The sequence below is a fragment of the Engraulis encrasicolus genome, chromosome 8 (assembly GCF_034702125.1).
Source record: "Engraulis encrasicolus isolate BLACKSEA-1 chromosome 8, IST_EnEncr_1.0, whole genome shotgun sequence".
Taxonomy (NCBI): Eukaryota; Metazoa; Chordata; class Actinopteri; order Clupeiformes; family Engraulidae; genus Engraulis; species Engraulis encrasicolus.
The window spans coordinates 3,536,328-3,559,067 of NC_085864.1; the positions used below are offsets into that span (position 1 = coordinate 3,536,328).

Sequence of the window (22,740 nt, forward strand, 5' to 3'; positions counted from 1 at the left end):
AGTTTTACTGTTTACAAAAATATATAATTGTGGGTTTGGAAACAAATACAATGTCTACAATGTCTAGCATGGCCGTAGATTTGCACTATTTAGTACATAGATATCATATAGATATAGATATAGTGTTCTATATGATGTCTATGATTTAGTACATTTAGCTTTTAAATGGATGTCTATGGAATTATGCATCTGTTCTTCCACCCTAAACATTTATTTTCAAGAATGTGTAACTCACCAAGTGTTTGGTGGTGTTTACTGGTATTCCATAACAAGTTTTGTAGTGAAAGATGGCTTCTTCTGATGTGTTTTATTTAGCATTTTGTACACATTTTTCCTTTCATTCACACAATGGCAAATTAAACATGACAGAAGCACATATTTCACTTTTATACTTGTTAGAGAACGCCAGTGCACACCCTAACCACTTGGTGAGATGCATAGGCCTACTTTTGGAAAATAATGTTTAGGGTGGTTTTAAGAACAGATATGTAGGCCTACATGCCATTGTAGAGAAGGTTGACACATAATCCAAATACTGTTGGCAACATAGGCCAACAGTAGTATAGTAAGAGAAGAGACACTGGTGGCTCCACAGTTAAATACAGCACTACTCCAAATTAATTCCATCTTATTTTGTAGGCCTACTGTAATTAGGAAGTCTGTCTACACAGCTGGACACAGCAAAGCATGCTGGGATTGAAATCGGCAGCTGAAGCCAGGGCCGGCCCAAGGCATAACTGAACTATGCGATGGCTTAGGGCCCCCACATCACCAGGGGGCCCCCATCAGCAGCAAAGTTCCATATAGAAGCCAAATCTACACAATTTCCCTAGTCCTATATTTCTTTCTCATGCACCCCTTACTGCCACAATGGAAACAGGAGCCAACGCCATTTTTCATGTACCCCTTTTAATTGTAAAACCCCTAAATGACCTTTTTTTCTCCAAGAAGTGCAGTACATGATGTGTATACGATCTGCAGACAGCCTACCAATGTCCTTAGTTCGCAACCCTCACTCGTGCATAAATGAAGCTTATGAAGCATCTGATGCTTAAGTTAGTAGGTGGTGGTATGGGGAGGCCCCCGGATTACATTTTGCTTAGGGCCCCAAAAAGGCTTGGGCCGTCCCTGGCTGAAGCAGTTGGGAGTTGTCGTTTTTAAAAGATGTATCCATAAACATTTAGCCATTGCTTTTCACCGATAGCATTAATATTTTACACAACATACATAATGGAATATACTATGATGAGCTGGTTTCTCATCATTGTGAACCTCTTTTAATAGCCTACTCCACTATTGATAAGGAGTAGGCCTATACAGATGTTTTATAGCCAATTTAAAGTTGGGAGATTTTCATTCATCCTGGCCATGTCAGTTTAAAAGGCTAAATTCAACAAACTTGGGGATATTGGACAAGAATTTCCAGCAGCAAAAATGGGTCGTTGCATTCCTGTGACGCCAGGGGGCTGGGACGCACTCCTGCGCCGAAGAGCAAAACATTGGAATCTCGTGGAAAAAAGAGGAGTTGTGCGTAAAGCCCTTTAACTTAATCGAAGTCATCTGTCTGTTGTCCCCTACTCCTCCGTAGCCCGAGGTTTCATTTTTCTCTGCCAGTCAGCAAACGCAGCTGCTTGGATACTGTCGTGGATATGTACTGAAACTAATCGAGGAGTGCGTTTTTGAGAAATATTTTTGGGGACGGCACCCTTTCTTCTTCGCTGAGGAAGCGAGGAGATTTATCCACGCGGGAGAACGGAAAGATTCATTTTGGTAGCTACGTCACTTTTCTTAGTGTAACGTTTTGTGTAACTTTGCTACTCTTCATAATGAAATAGCAGATGTGTTGAAACAGTTTAATAAAAGTTACGGGAGAAATGTATCCAAATGTATCCAACTTTGAGTTTGTTCTTAAGGGGTTGTCTCTTACCGTTACCAGATGACTCATTCTGAAGACCGATGTGTCTTGTCCTACACATTCTTTCTAGAAGTTTTAAATGTAGCATTCATTCAGTGATTGCATGGCACAAGTTGTCTAACTGCGGTTGTGCATATGATACTCTGTAGACTAATTGTGTGTTCTTTGTTCTGCGAATTACTTTTGGGATTAACAACAACCGTAGGATTAGTTCATCACCGCTCCTCCATAGCTACCAGCTGGCATTGCTTGGTCACACTGTAAGTCTGTCTGTGCTCATAGCAACAGCACGTATCAAAACATGGGGAAGTTTAAAAAGCTCAAAACACTTGCCATGTTTTTAAGGCACAGGGTGTCTTACACTTTTTAAAGACCTCTCTGAGAATAAAGGTAGCCATTTTACTCTATTGCAGATGGCTGCATTATGCATCACTGTGTGTCTGTCCTGCATAACCTCTCCTCTCCCAGTGCTGCCGAGGAAGAGCCCGACATGAGCGTGCTGCCGCCCGTTAGGAGGGACCGGGTCATCGCCCAGATGCCTCCGGTAGGCCTCATGGATTCTGTCTGATCACGTCACATCACGACAGTGTATTGTTGTCTGTCTAAATAGCATGATCTGTGCCAATACTACAGGTATATTATCGTGTCTGCAGGCTACACACACGACATAGGCATCCATATTGTCCACTCAATTACGAGACAGGTTTGCACGCGTGCACACACATACTACACACACACACACACACACACACACACACACACACACACACACACACACACACACACACACACACACACACACACACACACACACACACACACACACACCATATGTTTATACAGCTCTAGCTTGACTTTGCTTGTCTTGTCGCTCTCCTCATTCCAGTGCTTCAGTAAGGAGGCTGCCCTGCACACCAAGGAGGAATTCCACCCCAAAGTCAAGACCGCCTGCCAGGAACAGAAGACTGGGACAGTAGGGTAAGCAGCCGGGAGAGTTACTACCTCCACCCAGACAACGTGCCCCACACACAGACGCACATACACGCGCGCACACACACACACACACACACACACACACACACACACACACACACACACACACACACACACACACACACACACACACACACACACACTTATGGAACAGAGTGAGTGGGATAGTTACTGCCTTCAACCAGACAACTTCCCTCACACAGACCCAAACGCGCACACATACACATACGCACGCACAGACACACACACACTTATGGAACAGAACACTTGGACAGTAGGTTGAGCGGGAGAGTTACTGCCTTCACCCAGACAATGTGCCTCTCACTCACACACGCTTGCGCGCGCGCACGCACACACACACACACACACACATACACACACACACACACACACACACACACACACACACACACACACACACACACACACACACACACATACAGCACAATGTAGCACAACTCTCCAGGCGTTGAATTGACACTGGAAAATGTACTGTGCAGACACACTAAAAGAAGGACAGACACAGAGCAGACACAGGCCCAGACTCTTTCAGGAAACCGTTTTATTTCCTGAAATCAAATCTAAGCCAATTTATCTGAATATCTAATTCTCTTAATTTCATTTAAATGTAGCTCATTTACAGACTACTTTCTTCTTTGAACTCTTTTTTTCCCCAGCAGGTTTAAGATCTCCAAGGTGATTGTGGTGGGTGACTTGGCTGTGGGGAAAACCTGCTTGATTAATAGGTAAGCAAGCAAAAGACATTTGGGATTAATATTTAGTGAAGTAAAATGGCAAATGACCTTTAACCTATATATTCTTAAGCCAGCAATGTGTGTCTTTGACCACATCATGGAAATATGTAACTGTTGTATTACTGCTAGTATTATTAATGTCCTATTACTTATTCATAACAGGTTTTGTAAGGACACTTTTGACAAGAACTACAAGGCCACCATCGGTGTGGACTTTGAGATGGAACGCTTTGAGGTGCTTGGGGTGCCCTTCAGTTTACAACTGTGAGTGATCATGTCAGTGTCTGGGTCTCAATTCAGTAATTAAAACCTCATTTTGTAATTGTTTTAAGTTGTCTGTCAACCAAATATACATCTATACAGTTCAAAACTAATTATCATGTTATAACCACCACGAGCAAAAATTCTTGTAAAATTATATTTTTGCCAATTGGATAGACATTGTTCATTTGTTCTCTGGGGACCGCTGTGTACCACCATTTGAAGACTGTACTTGTTCAACAAAATTTTGCGAGGGCCAACACCAAGTTTCTTTGTCAGACGGTGCAGTTTTTCAGGGTACCATAGTTCTTAGTTTTCAGAGGAAGAGCACAGCACTGCTTTTTTATGGTTTTACCACTATTTTATTTATGTTTATGTTGTCACTCTGATGAAGGCCTAGTGTAAAGTGGAGAAACAGTGTTGCGCTCTTCCGCTAAAAACTGGAGACTGTAGGCCAGTTGCCTCCAGTCATTTTTTTCAAATGAAAGGGCCAAATTATGTAGCTCAAATGAGGCTAAGGGCCAAACAAATCTCCCGACTGTATGGCCACAGATAGCACACGTGTATGTTTCCATTTGTTCCAACCTCATGGCGGGCCAAATGTTTACCATGCCCGGGCCAGATCTGGCCCACCGGCCACCATTTGGAGACCACTGCTGTAGGCACTGACAGGGCACAGATCCAGCTCCTGTGTTTATCATTGTAATATACAAGTCCACCGCTACACAGAAAAGAATCTTCCACAGGACATATTTAACTAGTAACTTGTGCTACTGTTCTGCAACACTTTCCATTACTGTCATCCTCTTTTCTTTTAATAGATGGGATACAGCGGGACAGGAGAGGTTTAAATGCATAGCATCTACATACTACAGAGGAGCACAAGGTAAGGCATGTTACAAAGTTACACTGCTACACTAAACAAGTATGAACTACTGTATGTGTCTGTCACATCAAAACAGCTCCAGCAATTGTACTATATGAACTGAAAAATGTCTACATGGTTTGTTGACATGTGACATCTGCTATACTACAACCACAACTATACCAATATACTGTTTTGCTTTTGTCTCGCAGCGATCATAATTGTATTTGACTTGACGGATGTGTCATCACTTTCCCACGCCAGGTAAGTTAGTGCCTCCCCATTAAGTCCCTTCCCATAGAGGTTGTCCTTATAGGTTTAGAAAGCACAAGTCCTACTCCATATCATTCCTGTTACGGCCAATTCATACAACCAGCTGACTGTAATTTCTCTTCTCTTCTCTTCTCTTCTCTAAAACTCTTCGGCCAGGCCAGTGAATTAACTATTGCATAAGAGCATGGGCAGAGGAAGCGCTGCATGAAATTTACTTTCACCAGCCAGTGTGTGTGTGTGTTGACCTCTGTTTCCCTTGAAGATTGTAGAGTGGCGACAGCTCACTTTGTGCCATAAATGTGTTGCAAAGCTGACCAAGCTTTCATTCAACCCACTGTAACGTCCTGTCAGCTGTCTTAGCGATATCATTTCGTGACAGTCCCACAACAATGGAGTCCATGGCATAATACTTCCTCATTATAGATCTATTTATTCACCTGTGGTCCTAACATCATCAGGCTGCATTTCGCTTAACTCCACGCGAGGGCGTTCTGCTTTCCTCGCACAACCATCTGAGTCTGGTGAAAGTCAGAATCATTTCTGAACGAATGAGCCAATCAAGTGCACCGGGTGGGATTTTCCATAGATGGGCGGCAAAAACATTTGTTGGCGTCATGGGTTGAGTTCAATATCAATACAGTCATTATGTTTTCTTTTTTTTAAGAGTTTAAGGTTCAGACTTCAGATTTCTTCTACTGTCAGGCCTGTGAATGTAATGTATTTCAAGGCTCACCTGTGCTGTGTGTGTGTGTGTCTCATCCTAGGCAGTGGCTGGAGGACGCCATGAAGGAGAATGACCCGTCCAGTGTGCTACTCTTCCTGGTCGGAACCAAGAAAGACCTGAGTGTGTGTGTGGTTTTACATTTCAACCTTGTTTTAATTGTTTTGATATTAATGTTGTCATTTATGATTTATTTGCTTCATCATGCACACCACCTTTGGAACGCTGTAATAGTCATTTAAAATGTAACTGCCATAGTACTACACGACTATGATATTACTGAGTCTTGTTCAAAATGGGCCATGTCTTAATCATGAAACAATAACAATCATGAAACAGTACGGTATGAAAGAGAAGCAATGAGTGGGAAAGAAGTATGATTTGGAAAGGCATGGGATAAGGGAAGGAGAGGTCAGAGTCGTACCCAGGCCCCCCAGATGTATGATGCTGGCTCCTTGGTCAACTACCATTTGAGAAGGAAGACTGTGCACATCCCGGCTTAAGATGCAGGACAAAGGTTGATTCCGTTTTTTGAGTGAGAAGTCACACACGTGAAATCCTTTTTGATATCTTATTCCATAGCAGAATTATGTTTTGACCTCCAAGAATCTGAAGAGGACCTATGGCTGAAGCATAATTCTGCCATGGAATAAAAAAATCAAAAATAAATTTAAGTGTGTGGACATCTCATTCAAAAAACCTTGGTCAACTTCCCCCTTTATTATGGCTGCCATCTTGGTATTGTCTTAAAGCCCTTGGTGTAGTCTTTAACCCCTTAACGCAGAGGCTCTGTTATAACCCTATTGGCACCAAAATGGTAATAACCTAGTCTCAATTGGTTACTGAAGACTCTGCATTGTCATAGCAATGCTATGTAGTTGAGTGCTTTCAGCAAAGAGTGAATAGGCCCCTCGACGGGCCCATCTGCAGTATGAGGCTTCCCTGAAGGCGACAAACAAGTCTGTTTCTGTGTAACTTTACTTTGAATGATATGGGCAAGACTTTGCTAGAAATGCCTCTTGTGGAAGGGACTGGGAGGATCTGTTTGGCTTGAGGCCACAGTCCTCTGACCACCGAATATGTTGGGTCCGCTGAGCATGCAGACCTCAAAAATGTGTGGTGTGGTCTTTTGTCTCCCGCAGAATCAGACACAGCCCATACAAACCAACCTTAGAAGGAAGGCATGTTGCTTTTGTTTTTATCGCCATTTACATTTTTTTAATATGAACTAACTTCAAATGTGTGATAGTTTGCCTTTTGAATTGAGACAGCCTATTTTTGTCAACCCTTGAAAGCAGACCTGGTGATTTTTTGTTTCTGACCTTGTCTGTTTGTCCCACTATGAACTAATTTTAAGTGGCTAATAATTAACATTCATTGTGTACTACTCCCATGCCAGATATCCTCCGGCTACTCTTAGGTGGTACTTCAAAAGCTAACAAGCCGCTTCAGTAATTCTTCGTATTACTTGCTGCTTCAGTGATCTTACATAGGATGTTAATTCCTAAAGGCTGACTTTTGCCATATACTGTACTAGCCTGGTAACCAAGCTCTACCTCTTTTACTTAAATGTCACGCAGAGCTGGCTTTTCCGGATCAAGGAAACATTTCCTCCTGGAATTCTAGATTCTCTAATAGGCTAAAACTATTTGGTCTACTTTTACCTGAAAGCTGATGTCTTTTTCTCTGAAATTATACTGGTCAATGTCATCTCTAACAAACACTGACAAGCAGTAAAATTCTACCTGTGAAAGGCAAAGACGTCAACAGAACTGAAGTCAGACTCGGATTTACAAAATTAAATCAAGTTTCCAGGCTAGTACTGTGTGCCCTGTTTGTGAGCAGATGAATACTGTAGGATGTTGATGTTGTTTTGCTACTGTGGCTAGACTAATGCATATGTGTGTGTCCTGTGTAGTCTCCTGCCCAGTACTCTCAGATTGAGGAGGATGCCATCCGACTGTCAGAGGAGTTAAAGGCAGAGTACTGGGCTGTCTCGGCTTTATCAGGTCAGTAGTACAATACTAGTGATTGATGACCATTTTTGATCATGTAGCACATATGTGGGGACTGGAGCTCATGTCTCGGGGGCCATTTACTGTCTTATCTGGCCCCTGATATAATTTCAGTGTCATGCAGTTTCACATGAAATATGGCATGTTTTGTAAAGCAATCTTAGAAATAACATTTCCAATACAATTAAGGTATATTTTCAGGGGACCTAGTGAAGTTGGGGTTTGTTGTAAAGGTGGCGGCCTTCAATATAGGCCTTAAGTGCTGGGGGAAATCCTGGTTTGTCTTCGTAGTACAGCCCTTGGAGGACTTTAACAATTTTAAGTGGCCCTTCACATGAAAAAAGTTACTCACCCCTGATGGAGCACATTTCATACCATAAGTTTTGCTCAACATACATTAGGCTACTTCAACACTTTGTCAGCAAGGCCCCTACCATGACGGCAATATACAATTTTATTCTGCTACTACTGTTGCTGGTAATAACAATTGCAGATCCAGTATTAAGCTTCACAAAAAAATATGAACAAACCAATTGCCAAACATCACTGTTAAAGAGCCTAGGGGGATGCAGAATATGAATTAAAGCTGCAACACTGTCTTGGGCAAGTATGCGCTACCACTGAGTATGCATGTTCTTGGTTGTCCGTTAGACCGTGAGATGATAGTAACACAAGACAACATGCACACCACGCACACAGTCATGCCCCTTTAAAAAGCCCCCATTGTGAGTGTGTGCCTGCTTGTTTGGAAATATTAAATCTGCCGAGCTAATTCATGTCACCGGATGGCCCCTATGCCAACCGACTCGTTGCTTCCTCATGCCTCCAGGAGAGGGCGTAAGAGAGTTCTTCTTCCGTGTGGCATCTCTGACATTCGAGGCCAACGTGCTGGCCGAACTGGAGAAGGGTGGATCCAGACGGATCGGGGAGGTTGTCAGTAAGTATAACTTCACATTACATTACACATAGAATACACTTCTATACAATGGGACTTACAAACCTGGACATAATCTGTAGCATGAACAATGCAAGGAAATACAGAGTGAACAGGCCAAGTAGGGCTGGTGCAAAAGAGCAGGGTTAGGTTTTTGTCTGTTAAAGTCTTCTCTAGCTTGTTGAAGTTGAAGTAATGCCTCAGGTCTTCACAAATGATACCCGTATGCAGTTTAAATGTCCAAGCTTTTGGAAAGGTGTGAGGTAACTGCATTCCTTCAGCTGAGAGGCACATTTAGGGCAGATAAAACTGCATCCAAAGTCACACGCTTTTCATTTTTATAGGCAGGAATGTCCTCAAGTAGGTAATAGGGGAATTTCACACCAATCCATTTTTTTAGCCACATCTTAAGTGTGCGATTCGCTACAGATTAAGAGTGGAATGTAATAGAGGCAACTGGGCTGTCAGAAGGAAAAAAAGAAAGCCACACTCGCTCATCTGGTCTCATCACTTCTTCTCATCTCCTACAGAAATCACCAGCAATTCAAACAACACAAAGACCACGTCTAAGAAGAAACACCCCAACTGCTGTCAATGAGGGAGATTCTGGGATGTTGTTTGAGGACTGTCAGCAGCCAATGACTATAATATTCTTATGTGCAATCATTGGCCAGCAGCTGCAAAGATTCTAGAATCTTTGGTCAGCAGAGATCGCACCATATCCAGATGCATGTATCGAGCTACACAGGAAGAGGGGCAGTGACACAATGGAAATGAGAGTTGTTCGCCTCTTTAAAATGTATATGAACAGCTTTAGACAGAAGACAAGGACTATTTATTCTATTATTTAGTTTGTTCAAGAAGTTGGAATGTCAGCTGGGCTGGTCTTGACCTTGTCGTTTGCCACACTTGTGGATAACCTGGAAAAATATCATAAGTCTACAGAAGAATTAGCATTTGAACGTTTTCACTGATTTTTGTTTTATTATTATTTACTCATTTTAGTATTGTAAAAAATACTTTGCATGTGTGCATTTCCTTAAAATGGATGCTTTTGCACAGCTTAAAAATATTTGAGTTAAGTTTGTATGCTGTTTCTTTTACTGTGTGTACAGATGTTTTAAGGTACAAACGCAATGAGGGAGATTCTACAGCGTACTGAAAATCAATGTCATTCAAGTGGCTTACACAAAACCAGGCCTATCTGTACATCACAACATGCAACGTCCTCACTGAACAAAGTGACAATTGTTTACAGCTTTTATGAAGCCAAAACAGAAAGATGCAATATTACTAGCAGTGTATCTGTAAGTAAATAAAATAGGTATTTTATATCGACCTTACCCATATTTTACAGTCCCTTTCTTCTTTGTTTTCTTTGTAAAAATATTTTATGCAGTTATGAGCACACATCATCATACAAAACTGCCGAAGAAAATAAAGTAAAGTTTGTCATCGAAATGATTGTGTTGCAATACTTACTTTCATATACAATAGGGTCTTTATCACAAAAGAAAAAACAATCCCTGGAAGACACATTAGAATGTTGGCATTGTTGAAGCAGTATAATTATAATCACTCTTCATTGAACGTATTGCCTCAACAAATGTATTTTCCTGAGCCCTCTAGAGTTGCTGACATAGGTTGGAACTTCTATAGGGAAAACACTGCTGTGTTTATTATTTCTAGCAATACTGAGAAGCATGAGTTTACCTACAGCCCCATCTAGTGGTCAATTATGAAAGGTGCAAGAACAAAGTGCAGAAATAAAATTTAAAAGAAGGAACATCACACCACCCTCGCACCATCCTCATGTGATTGCTGAAGATACAGACTCCCTTGTGAGAGTGTTATCCTTGGCCATGTCTATATTTCTCTGCGTCTTCTCTCTGGAGCCGGACCAAAACCAAAAAAGCTTCCCATGCATTCCTTGTCCTCCTCTCCTGTCTCTCAGACTTTTGTCTCTCATTCCCACACACGCCCTCCCGGGAGGAAAGTTGTTCACTGTTTTTTGTGGCTGAAGAGCGTGAAGGATTCCAGGTACTGGTTGTCAATCTGGGCCTGCAGCTCCTCTGGGATGCAGTGGGAGTGCTTGTAGTGCTCCTTGATCCACTTGCCCCCCTCACTGTTCTCTATGGCCACTGCTGCAACACCTATAACACACCCGCACACAGTCACTCAGTCAGTGGACAACTAGTGGTATGGTGACAATATATACAGCATATCATGTTAGTGCATATTACAACATGTGTTATTACGTTTAGTTATTCAGGTGTCACATTGGCCACAGAGCTTGGACTTTTTTCCTTCCACATCATTTAGTACAAATATTATTTTCTTCGTGTCTCCCGAGATACCCTTGCTATGCACAGTTCATTATGGTCATCAGGGATGGATTATAATTCCATGGGCCCATGTGCCAGACAATGGGTGTTGCTATTTAAAAAGAATGATTCAAGGTTTCAGCATACTGTGCATTGGCATCCCCACTTTTGGGCTCCCTAAATCAGGCTTTCTCAACCTTTAAAGGGGTATGCCACTATTTTGGGGCTTAATACAGTTAAAATCGTTGGCTGGGGGTTATAAAGGTGGTAAAGTGTCTTATTTTTCAAGTAAGCCATTGTCTTGCTTTAAGACAAGTTAAAAGAGGGAGCATGTCGCTAAGCTAGTGAAAGTCAATGGATCCGTGTAGCATGCTACAATACAAAGTAGTTGCATACCCCTTTAATGCAGACAAATGAGTGGAGTGCAACAGCAGTAACATTGTTAAGCAATAAAGAATGAAGAAAAAAATGCACCACCATTTCAAAACTCGTCCGGCGCACTCGGATTCAGGTTTGACAGGCCAGATGTGAGAGTCTATGTGGTTGGGGTTTTAGGGGATGTCCCATGAGAAAATATGAACATTCAGTTCTTAAAAATGAAATTTTAACACAACATTAGAAATGGAAATATAGAGACTGGAGCTTCAGGGCCCCCTTGACTCTTGGCCTGATTGGCCCTTGCAGTAATCTGTCACTGAAGGTCATATGGGCTATGGTAATGTATAGGACCACACAATAGGAGTTCAATCACCAAACATATTACTATCTAGTGCCATAACTATTGTTGCCACTATGCTTTGTTATGGGTGGATTATTATATTTTTAAATTATACATATTTTATTATCACACAGGTATACCCAAAAACTGATTCCATTTCACATAAAAAGTAGTGAAAAAACTGAGAATGTGTGCAGAATGATTGTTTGGCTCTGTGTGATCCAGATTTCTGTGTGACCAAGATGTAAGCCAGATTTTGTGAATGAGGAATTGTGTGTCTCCGCAGTGCAGTGAATCACCAAATGGATAAAGACTGAGCAGTGTTGGGACTTGGCAGCAGTGTTGGTATTTGTGGAGTACTGTACATAGAGTTTTGTGACTTGGTACATCTAGTGCAGGGGTTCCCAAACTTAACCATGGCACGGCCCCCTATATACTATTAGGTTAGATTAAGAAAAAATATTTTAATCAATTATTTATGCACCCAGTGACCCAATAGTAGCCTACTCACCCAACAGCATGGGCCACTTCTTCGCCACCAATTGGATATTGTGTGTTAGTCAAAAGAGTAACATTGTAAGCCAGTGGACCTTTTTTTTTAGAGCGACCCAGTGGTTAACAGCTTAACTTTTTTTTTTGAGTCAACCAAGCTCTGTAATGCACCCAGTAACCTACAATAAGTGCACTCAGTCACACATACTGTACACATGCTTACACCCAATGTATAACAATATAATGTTTTGGCGTTGTTGTTGTTGTTGTTGTTGGCGTTGTTGTTGTTGTTGTGTCTGTTAATACTCACCCACTACCGTAGCTCCCTGCTTCTCCACCAGTTGGATGGCTGCCCTCATGGTGCCTCCGGTCTCTATCCACTGGTCCACAATCAGCACCCTCAGGCCTGTGAGGCACCCACCACAGTTAGAACACAACAACAGATTATAAAGTGCAAATGTGAAATCCACTGTACTCATCTTCAGAACAGGCGGCCATCATCGTTTCCAAGTCATTTCAATTGAACTGTAATTGAATAGGTACAATCAAGTAACAGTCACAATATGCACAAAACAGATTTTCATTATGACTAGCCTGCCCAAGGGGTCATCCCGACAGGCACCTGGGTCAAAGAGAGCAGTGCGGAGGGTGAATAGGCTACTATGCTCAGGAGGAGAGTGCTTCTTAATCAGTCCCCCAGTAATCAGTAGAAATGTTTGCTTTTCTTCCAAAAGCGCATTGGTGAGGTCACACACTGATGTTGGTCGAGAAGGCCTGGCTCTCAATCTCTGCTCTAATTCTTCCCAAAGCGTTTGGGCACAGTTTGGAGCATGCTCTTTCCTCTTCCAACATGACTGTGCACCAGTGCCCAAAGAGGGTCCATAAAGACAGAAAACGATGACAGAGTATGGTATGGATGAACTTGACAGGACTGCACAGAGCTCTTACCTGAACCCAATAGAACACCTTTGGGATTAATTAAGAGCAAAGACTGAGAGTCAAGCCTTCTCAACCAACATCCGTGTGACCTCCCCAATGGAAGAATGAAAGAGAATGGTCCAATGGTATTTGGTAATATAGTGTAATTCTGTGGATTCATTGGGTTCAATTGTAAAATCAGTTTTTTTGTTGGCACACAACAGCATATTTGTGACTGATGTAAGATGTGGTGACATAACCAAAGCAACAATAGCCACAAATGCCTCTCTCAGCTTAGTCAGACACAAAGGCGCCCTAGTGGCACATTTTAATTAAATACGACCAATCATACACTTCCATCTCAAGTCATTGCCAAATTAGAAATCTACTTATCTTAAAGCTTAAAGCTCTAAAAATAATAGAGCACTCTTTAATCTCAGGACCAAGACAAACAGTCTTGCTGAAATACTAGCGGGACTTTCCAATAACATATTTGAAGTAATACTGTAGGCCTACATACTGTGTACGTTATTAGAGAAAGGGTCGGGTGTTTCTCAACAGCAGATTGTCTTGAATGTCACGAGGAAATGAGAGAAAGAGTTGATATGAAACTGCTAACTTATCAATGCCGTATAAAGTGTTCAACATCATGAACATATGCTGCTCTGGTTCCCTTTGATATTGAGTACGAGGATCTTGTGAGCAAGTATTGCGATAGAAGAATCTGACCTGTTCATAACACAACAGCACAGCTGTCTGTACATCTACTGTAGGTGATGCCTAATGAACAGACACAAAGAAAGATGTGCTGTCTTGAAAGAACTGTCCTTAGCCAGTAAGACACAGCCCCTGTTATGAATGAGCTGTTACCAGCATGGCAAGGAAATGTATTACTAAAGGCCCTGTGCACTGTCGTAGTGGTGTAGTTCTAGTGAAGTTTTTCACTACAGCTGTTACAGCGTTTCATTGGTGGAACGGCGTGCATTAAGGGGGGGCTACCCTACCTCTGTTTACTGTCCTAAGGTTGGTTGTTTCAAATCGAGCACTTCCCCAGTTCCAATGCAGTTCTGATTCAGATGACACTATAATTGTGTGCATCTGCAAGTAGTAACAGTTTGTTCTTTCCAGCAATGTGGAAAACATGATTAACATACGTGGCTGTGATTGTGAAATAAAATAGTCAATATGAAGTCATCATCAAAGTTACACTCCATGGTATTGGTATGACTGCGAAGTTGGCACAAACCACTAAATAAATGGTTTACAAAAAAGTTCAGTTAACTTATAAAAGTTATACAAATTGAGTCAAAGAGAATGGTAGTATATTTGTAGAAGGCATATGCTTTATTGTCAACATACACACATTATTCAGGTTAGAAAATAATAAATGTTGTTTATACATAAACATGGTTTGGGAGGAAGCCTGCAAGTGATTGACAGCTGTCATTACTTGCTCCCGCCTTCGCAGATATTTAAACCCCTCCTTTTCCTTACACCTGTCACCTGTGATGCGTGAAGGCCTTCCGGATTGTCCCACCACCTCCCCCTACTCCTCCTATATTCACTAGAGTACCCAGCTACATTCCCCTGTACAATGGGGGTGGAAACGGATCTCATCCCGCATGATCTCCACTTTAGCATCCCAGGACCGAGGCCAGCCAGCATGCCACTCACGCATATTGTACACCAAGTCTTTGATGGATGCCGACCAAGTCACCTGCCCAGGCTTGTCGCCATCGAAATGCTATGACTCAGAGAGATCACTATCTGAAAAGTCCCGAATGTGTGGGCTGTTCAGAGCAACTGGAATCATTACACACACTTTAAGGATCAAAGGTGTGACTTTAAAAGGTGTCTTAAACAAGTAATCCTCAATGAAGCACCCACCTATGGGAAATAACACACTACATTGTTCTCTAAGCTTCATTTGCCTGAATTCATTAACATCATGGAAAACCTGGCATACTTTGCTGTACCCAAGACGTAATTGTGAAGAAGCCCACAGGACATGCACCGACATATACTGCACCCACAAACCCACACACACACACACAGCCCAATACAACACATTTACTTCCTTTATAAAAAAAACGTCATCATGTTCAGTTCCCCCAAAGCATTTCATTTCAACAGAAGCGTAATATTTTCACACTCTAGAACTTGCTCAGTCAGAGGTACTGTATGTTCACATTTACCCACGGACAAATATTTGTTGTTGTTTGTAACGAGTTCTCACTGTCTCTGCAAACAGTAAAGAGGTGTTCTTCTCTAAACACATTGGCCAATGGATTACTGTGAAACCAAATAATTCAGAGTGTTTACCTACGAATCATTCATTCATCAAAAACGACTCACTGCCTGGAGGTGGAACCGGAGTGCATCAAAGGTTATGTGGGGGCAGCTACACTGTTTATGACCTTGCCCAATAATAAAGACCCCTTTAGAGTTGATCACTGCTGACATGACACCTTGATCATGTTTTGTTTATTGGGCAATATGCTTTTATATATGTTAGTATGTAATTATTTAAATATTTATGTACCTCAATATGTATTGTCCTAGATTTAAAAAATAGTGCTTTCCTTTGATGTTAGAGTTAAATATTTACAAACTGATCGCAAACTCTCTATCAAAGGAATACCTAGAATTATTGTGGTGTTTGCTAAAGTTGGTATGTTAATCTCCATTTCTGTGGCTCTCGTAGAGCTGCACTGTTAAGTTAGTGCCAACTATCAAGTTCAATCATGACTTTTCGAGGCTTCGGTACATGACGAAGTATCAGGCCATCAGCATGCCGAAGAGGTGACTGTAGAGTCATGCCAGGTCTTGTAGGACAAAAAAACGGGATGCTCTTTTAAACATCTCCATGAGTATGCTGCTATACTGTAAAGTATTGCAACCAGAAAAAAAAGTTGTCCTTCTTCCTTAAGTATGTAAGTTAACGCAGCTTGAGACTTAACTCAACTTTGTCAAGTTGAGTCAACTTACACACTTAAGGCAGCAGGGCAACTTACTTTTTTACGTTTAACTGGCTGCAATGTTTTGCAGTGTAGGAGATCCAAAGTAATTCCATTCTCCCATGATAGTTTTGTATGATGGTTTTGTAGCAACAACAATATTTAGAATTTAAGTTTTTATAATTGCATTTTATTTATCCAACTGAATGTATTTAATACCATACATTTATATGTCATGCGTTTCGATCCTTGCCGATTAAGAGATTTTCACAACTTAACGAAGAGAAGAGATCAAAGTGGCAAACAGAGTGTCCCTATTAACAGGGACAGGAACTGAATAGGGGTGTGATGAATGGCTAGAGGGGGCTTTTTTATTTGGCGCGCAGAAGGCCACTTCCTCCCTGGCCTGGCAGGATGCAGATGGCTAGACTGTATAGGCCTCTGACCACTTGTGACGACAGTAGTTGGCTGGTGTTCAGTGTTACAAGGTTTTCACAGCATGCAAATCAGACCAACAAATTGGAGACATCTAGTGACCCGTGACATTAAGGGGGACAGAGTGCTTTTCAGGTGGCTTGTTGCACTGTTCTTTTCCTCGATTCTTTTGCTGCATCCTTTTACAACAGCCAATTACTCTTATACAACTACAGATTCCATCAAATGTGTCCGATGAAAAAACATGTGAACTGCTTGGATGTATCACTATCAACAATAGGACCGACTTCATGCCAAAAGCTTTATGTACAAAAACATTCCTGGAAGTTTGTCAGAAAAAAGAAAACTTCGGCCAATATATCTTAATGGTTAAATATTGTCAGTGCAGTAAGACAGTTAAATGTTGACCATCATTAGTTCTGGGATGGTTAATGTTTCCACGGGTTTTGGCATGCAATAGTAAGGCCATGTCTGACTCTAGCTAATCCCTTGTGTGTTTCCACTCAGCTTCATGAGCTCACACGAGGGTCTGGAGGACCTTCAGATTTACCCTGCTCCCAAACCAAAATGCAGAAGACCCAATCAGGATCAGGGGACTGTCAGAAATGTGATATAGTCAATGTTTGAACGTAGAGGAGAGGGGAAAAAAAATAAGTGAACCATGACAGTTGTTTCAGACAACAATGACCGCTTGCATGGACTCACTCATCGGTATTGATTCTATCATTTCAACTACATTTTCAAATCTGTGAGAAGTTAACGTAGCACCTCATAGGCCCTACCATAGCCTAACGATGGGGCTCTGGGTTACTATGCTGGTGACCAGGGTTGCCAGATTGGCTGGTTTCCTGCCTTTTAGGATGATCATCTATGGGTGAATTAAAAACATATTTGGTGTTTTTTTCTATAGAGGTATGAGCATAGAAATCTATAGAATGTAGTGCAAATTGGATGGGATTTCACGCAATCCAGACAGTTTTTAGTATTAATTGGGCTTGAAATTTGGCATATCTGGCAACCCTGCTGGTGACCCGGGTTCGAGTCCGGCCTGGGTCATTTGTCAGTCCTTCCCCGTCTCTCTCTCCCCACTCATTTCCTGTCGCTCTCTCACAATCCTAACACAAATAAAGGCACAAAAGCCCTAAAAAAAGAATCACATGCAAGGATTTTTTAATAAAACCACACCTTCGCAGACCTACACATATAGTGTAGCTTCAAATGTAATGTTGCAGAGCAAGACAGAACAAATGCATCTGGCAAGAGTCAGTTAAAGTAAGGCCTACCTGGCCTCAGCACATCCAAACGCACTTCCATCAGCTTTTCCCGTCCGGAATAGTCACTGTAATCCTGAGTCTGCGTCTCAATGCACAGGTGTCCTGCTTTACGGATCGCTAGGAAGCCTTTCCCAAGAGTGGTAGCCACAGCTGACCCTGGTAGACATAACACATTTTGTGTCTATATGTGCATTTGCAGACAAACAGATGAGCATGTACATGAAATGAATGTTCATAAATGTGCATGTTGGTTGGGGCGGTTGCAATACTTTACTTATAAAATAGGCCTACATGGTGTAAATAAATCTAATATTATAGCCTACAAATAAAGAATATTTCCAGACAACTTTTAGAGTTACATAGTCTTCACAGAGCATAAAACTCCATATTGTATGGCCTTGCCACCATGGGGAAAAGGGGGTGTGTTTGCCAACCATTCACATGCACCATGGCCATTATTTTTACATTACCTACTTACACAAGCTTGCCGTAGATTTGCAATACAGACATTCTGTGAGATATATGCATTTTGTAATTGGTACGGTATCAGTATATCAGTTTATACTAGTATGATTGCTGATTTGAGAGAGAGACAGAGAGACTGAGACAGAGAGGGCAATGCCGTGTGAGTCTAAATTTAGTGGAGTCTGCTAGTGGGTAACATTTCCTCCTATGTAAGTGTGCGAGCCGTGCTGAAAATAAACACCACCAGCATGTGTGTACACACTTCAGAGTTGCGCATGTACTGTTTGCCCGCCCAAAAGTTACCTAGAATGAATCCCATGGCATCTATGCCAGCAACGATGTCAACCACGTCATCTTGGAATGGTTTCAGCTGGTCCTGCACACAGTCTGATAGTGCCTTAAGCAAACAAAGTTGAAGAGACACATGTAACGCATGTTAACTGTAGTGCCATGCACGGAATGCCCTACATAGTATGCCACTTTCTGTCAATATGCTAAGCCATACATTAGTCCTCGTCATCGGCACGTGTATTGAAAAGATGAGAATCACAAGCTGGAGGGGAAGACACAATGTGCATAATAAATCCCTTATTAACCATACCTGGGAGTTGCAGTACAACCTCGATGGGTCTAGCCAAGCAAATTTTGGTCCTTTAGTGTTGGGTGCCATGAGAGACACGTACCAGCCCTTTGGCCTGTCTTGTGGCACAGCTAAAGCGTCCATTCTGCAGACTGACTACAGAGCACAGGCGGACAGGCATGCACACACCAGAGGGTCCCGCTGTCCAAAGCCAAGGGGGGGCGTATTCGGTTAACAGATCCTACAGTCAGGGCCGGATTAAGATGGCCTTGGGCCCCCGGCTACAGGCTGCTGTGGGGCCCCCCAGAAGGCAAATTTTGCGACAAATTTACATAGACAGTGTCATAAGCTAGAAATTAAGGGTACCATGTCTACCAACTGCACTCAACATGACAAATGAGATATTTTTTAAATATTGCATCTTGTCACAATTCTGCAATTACTCACTTTTGTCCAATCAGGGGGCCCCTGGCAGGTGGGGGCCCCTATGTAGCCATATCTAGCCTATGCCTTAATCCGGCCCTGCACAACTCGTCTTTGCTGCCCTCTGTGAGCAAGTGCAAATAAACTCAACCTCCAACCCGGGCAGGTTATACTATATATCTTCTGTTTTTATTTCTCTATTTTTTTCAATCTGGGGTGTAAAGTTTAAACAAAGTTTTTCTTTTAATCCTTGCACGTCGCCCTATGTTCTTCATGGCGTGTTTGGTTCCTTGTAGATCATTTTCAAAGATCATTTTCACTTTCTTCAACTTGGCACTTAGCCATTTAACCTTTCTACCATGGACCACCTCTGAATGACAAAGTCTTTACATCCCAAAGTTAAAGAGTGTATATATCACATATTTCACAGAGGGTTGTAATTGCATTTCACCAGCAATAATGTGCAAAAAACACACAAATATGCACATGCACACATGCATTGTACATGCACACACGCACACGCACACACACACACACACGTATGCAGGCATGCACACGCACACACGCACACGCACACACACACTCCACTCATCAGCAAAATTCAATAATACAGACACCAATAATACAAAAAATAAACACAAGACGTACAGTACAGTTAGTTATAACGGCTTCCAACAAGAAAGAGGCACTGAGGTAGCTCCTTTTGGTACTTTCATTCATTCATTCATTCATTCATTCATTTATTAGGACGATACTTGGTGATGTAAGTAAATTCAAACGTGTAATATAGAATTTGCCATGTGGTACAGTGATTCAATATACAGTATAAGGTTCACTGTGTAAGGTGCAAAAATGCAAGTGCAAGTTATCCATCTCCAAAATCCTCTATTTCAAATTTGCCATCATTCTGAAAAATCCATGGAGGTGAAAGCTATTGTGTGCAATGTAATGATGGATTGAAAGTAGACAAACAATATCAACTTAACAAACCATGCTTAGCGGCCAAGTGTCAGACAGCTTTGAGATCAAGACCGGAGTATGGCAAGGATGCCTCCTATCACCTTTCATGTTTCTACTAGCTATCGACTGGATCATGATGACCACAACGGCAGGAAGGAAAAACGGCATACAATGGACCCTGTGGACGCAACTAGAGGACCTTGACTTTGCAGACGACCTGGTTCTACTGGCACACAACCACAAACAGATGCAGGACAAGACCACCAAGCTGGCAGATACATCTCTAGGGGTAGGACTAAGGATAAATAAGAAGAAGACCAACACAATCAGGATCAACAACCCGACCAACAAACCAATATCGATAGAGGATGAAAATATACAAGAAGTGGACTCCTTCACCTACCTCGGCAGTATAGTGAACAAACAGGGTGGCACTGACAAAGACGTAGCAGCCAGAATTGGGAAGGCAAGAGCAGCTTTTATCATCCTAAATAACATCTGGTCCTCTAAGGAAATAGCCATGACCACCAAAGTGCGTATCTTCAATTCCAACATCAAATCTGTCCTCCTCTATGGCTCGGAGACGTGGAGGATGACGAAGAAGACATTGCAAAGGATACAAACATTCATAAACAGCTGCCTGAAGAGGATATTTAGGATTTGGTGGCCCAACAAAATCAGTAATGAGGAACTCTGGAGGAAAGGGAAGCAGGAGCCGGTGGAGAAAAAAATTCTACGAAGAAAGTGGGGTTGGATTGGGCACACCCTTAGGAAACCAGCAAACAGCATCACACGCCAAGCCTTGACCTGGAACCCGCAGGGGAAGCGGAAGAGAGGGAGACCTAAAAACACCTGGAGGCGGGACTCTGAGGCAGAACTGAAGAGGTTGGGAACCAGCTGGGCAGAGGCAGAAAGGACAGCCCAAAACCGTGTTGGCTGGAGAAAAGTTGTGGATGGCCTATGCTCCATTGGGAGTAATGGGCCTAAGTAAGTAAGTTAGCGGCATTGTGTGCGCAACCCTTCCCACATACTGCCATTGAAAAAGTGGCATGGTCATGGGGAAACTTTTTAAAGTCAGGCTATTTTGATGTTGTGTGTCGGGAGTGTGCCCTGAATTTTGCAAACATTCAGCCAGTGCATTGCTCCCTATATGGTGGAAGTTTGTAAGTTACTGCTGGGATCCAGCCTCAGCCTATTTTTATTGAACTGCCTCCATGTATGAACAGCTCTCAAATAAATTTACCTTACCTTGCCTATTCAATTCATTTAATACAATAATGGCATCTGTGAACCCAACATAATTTCCACAGCTTGCCCAGGTTATTACACACTAAGGACCAGTGTGGTGTGACTGATCCTACTATTATTAGTGCTAGCCTACTATTGTTAAGGAGATGAATAGCTGGCAAGCACTGTGGGTATCTTGGAAGAGGTGGAGGTAGCCTAGGCTTTCTACATCATAACAAAGGATTTGAAGTCGAATGTTACCTCTGCTGATTTTGCATCATTTATGCCCGCCTTCTTTCAATCCGATATCCTTCCTCCTGCAGTGCAGCCTCACTTCTTAGGAAGTCTTCTGTGAGCTACTCAGAATGCCATGTGATTGAATAAGCCCTCGCACTGCACAGTGAAGCGCGCGCAATAAGCAGCGCTTCAAATTCGGATGAATTAATTTAGCCTTCTCGTGCCATTCACAGCTGTGCACAACTAAAGTTTGGCTTCTTTTTTCCTTTCTGAGAAACATTCCCCCATGAGTAACTTTATAATGTGTTTAAATAGTTAGTATTAAAGTAAATCCATTTAAACTCAATTCTGTTCAAATAGCCAATGCACTGTCAGACTCGCATAGTTATTCAGTGAGATGAACGCTCCGACCCCTAAGAATTAGAATGGCAGTGCTGACAATCAACTCTACGGGGTGCCATTATCTCCTCAGAAGTCCCGCGTCTTTGACGCAAGTCTTGCTGACAAGACAAACTTCTGAAGACTCCTATATTTTCAAAACAGTCGATGGGATAGAATTGCCCAAGGAGATGAATTTTCTTTTTTCCGCCTTTGCTATAGGTCTTGTCTTCCACAACTCCCAGCAATTCACTTCATTTAAGTAGGTCATTTCCCATGCCTTTTGTGGTATTTGAAAGATGCCCAATCTCGTTGGGTTGGAGGAATCACCCCATCCCTTGTTACCATGGAAAGCGTGGTAAGAACCTCCTCCTTACTGCGTCACTCAAGTAAGTCGCCACTTTGTGGGAAGTGGGGAACGTAGAGGTAACTTGCGGTCAACACTCCCACGGTTGTAGGCTTCTTACAGTCTTACCACGTCTCATCATCATAGTTCATATAGCATACATCAATGACAATATGTATTAATATTATCCGGATATTATCTAAAACAACACATAGGCTATGGGTTTTGTTGAACAATTTATGCCACCCACATAGTGACAAGTGCATGGAGAAGT

At 42.1% G+C, this 22,740-nt stretch overlaps 2 protein-coding genes across 6 annotated transcripts; one reads left to right on the top strand and one right to left on the bottom strand.

Moving 5' to 3' along the window:
* The first annotated feature begins 1,422 nt into the window (after positions 1 to 1,422).
* On the top strand, positions 1,423 to 9,814 carry rab34a (RAB34, member RAS oncogene family a). Of its 5 annotated transcripts, none has more exons than XM_063204821.1 (12): positions 1,423 to 1,770; positions 2,329 to 2,459; positions 2,802 to 2,893; positions 3,586 to 3,654; positions 3,826 to 3,927; positions 4,746 to 4,810; positions 5,002 to 5,053; positions 5,827 to 5,908; positions 6,926 to 6,964; positions 7,702 to 7,792; positions 8,628 to 8,735; positions 9,263 to 9,814. In XM_063204821.1, the coding sequence occupies exons 2-12, from the start codon at positions 2,340 to 2,342 to the stop codon at positions 9,328 to 9,330; spliced, it is 888 nt and encodes a 295-aa protein (XP_063060891.1). In that variant the 5' UTR covers positions 1,423 to 1,770; positions 2,329 to 2,339; the 3' UTR covers positions 9,331 to 9,814. The 5 variants fall into 5 exon arrangements, with proteins under 5 accessions (XP_063060891.1, XP_063060895.1, XP_063060892.1 ...); XM_063204825.1 differs by having other exon boundaries at positions 2,384 to 2,459; XM_063204822.1 differs by having other exon boundaries at positions 1,424 to 1,770; positions 3,589 to 3,654.
* A 149-nt stretch (positions 9,815 to 9,963) lies between these two features.
* Positions 9,964 to 19,104, bottom strand: zgc:174895 (uncharacterized protein LOC100126024 homolog). Its single transcript, XM_063204826.1, has 5 exons — positions 18,917 to 19,104; positions 18,619 to 18,712; positions 17,860 to 18,006; positions 12,577 to 12,672; positions 9,964 to 10,885 (listed from the first exon to the last, which is right to left on the bottom strand). The coding sequence occupies exons 1-5, from the start codon at positions 19,037 to 19,039 to the stop codon at positions 10,734 to 10,736; spliced, it is 612 nt and encodes a 203-aa protein (XP_063060896.1). The 5' UTR covers positions 19,040 to 19,104; the 3' UTR covers positions 9,964 to 10,733.
* Positions 19,105 to 22,740: the final 3,636 nt, after the last annotated feature.

Excerpts from the sequence above, each read along its gene's own strand:
- rab34a (XM_063204821.1), top strand. The coding sequence starts at position 2,340 with ATGCATCACTGTGTGTCTGTCCTGCATAACCTCTCCTCTCCCAGTGCT. Across the intron at positions 3,655-3,825 it reads AAAACCTGCTTGATTAATAG|GTTTTGTAAGGACACTTTTG; the intron begins GTAAGCAAGCAA and ends TATTCATAACAG. Across the intron at positions 3,928-4,745 it reads GTGCCCTTCAGTTTACAACT|ATGGGATACAGCGGGACAGG; the intron begins GTGAGTGATCAT and ends TTCTTTTAATAG.
- zgc:174895 (XM_063204826.1), bottom strand. The coding sequence starts at position 19,039 with ATGGACGCTTTAGCTGTGCCACAAGACAGGCCAAAGGGCTGGTACGTG. Across the intron at positions 12,673-17,859 it reads TTTGGATGTGCTGAGGCCAG|GCCTGAGGGTGCTGATTGTG; the intron begins GTAGGCCTTACT and ends GGTGCCTCACAG. Across the intron at positions 10,886-12,576 it reads GCAGGGAGCTACGGTAGTGG|GTGTTGCAGCAGTGGCCATA; the intron begins GTGAGTATTAAC and ends GGTGTGTTATAG.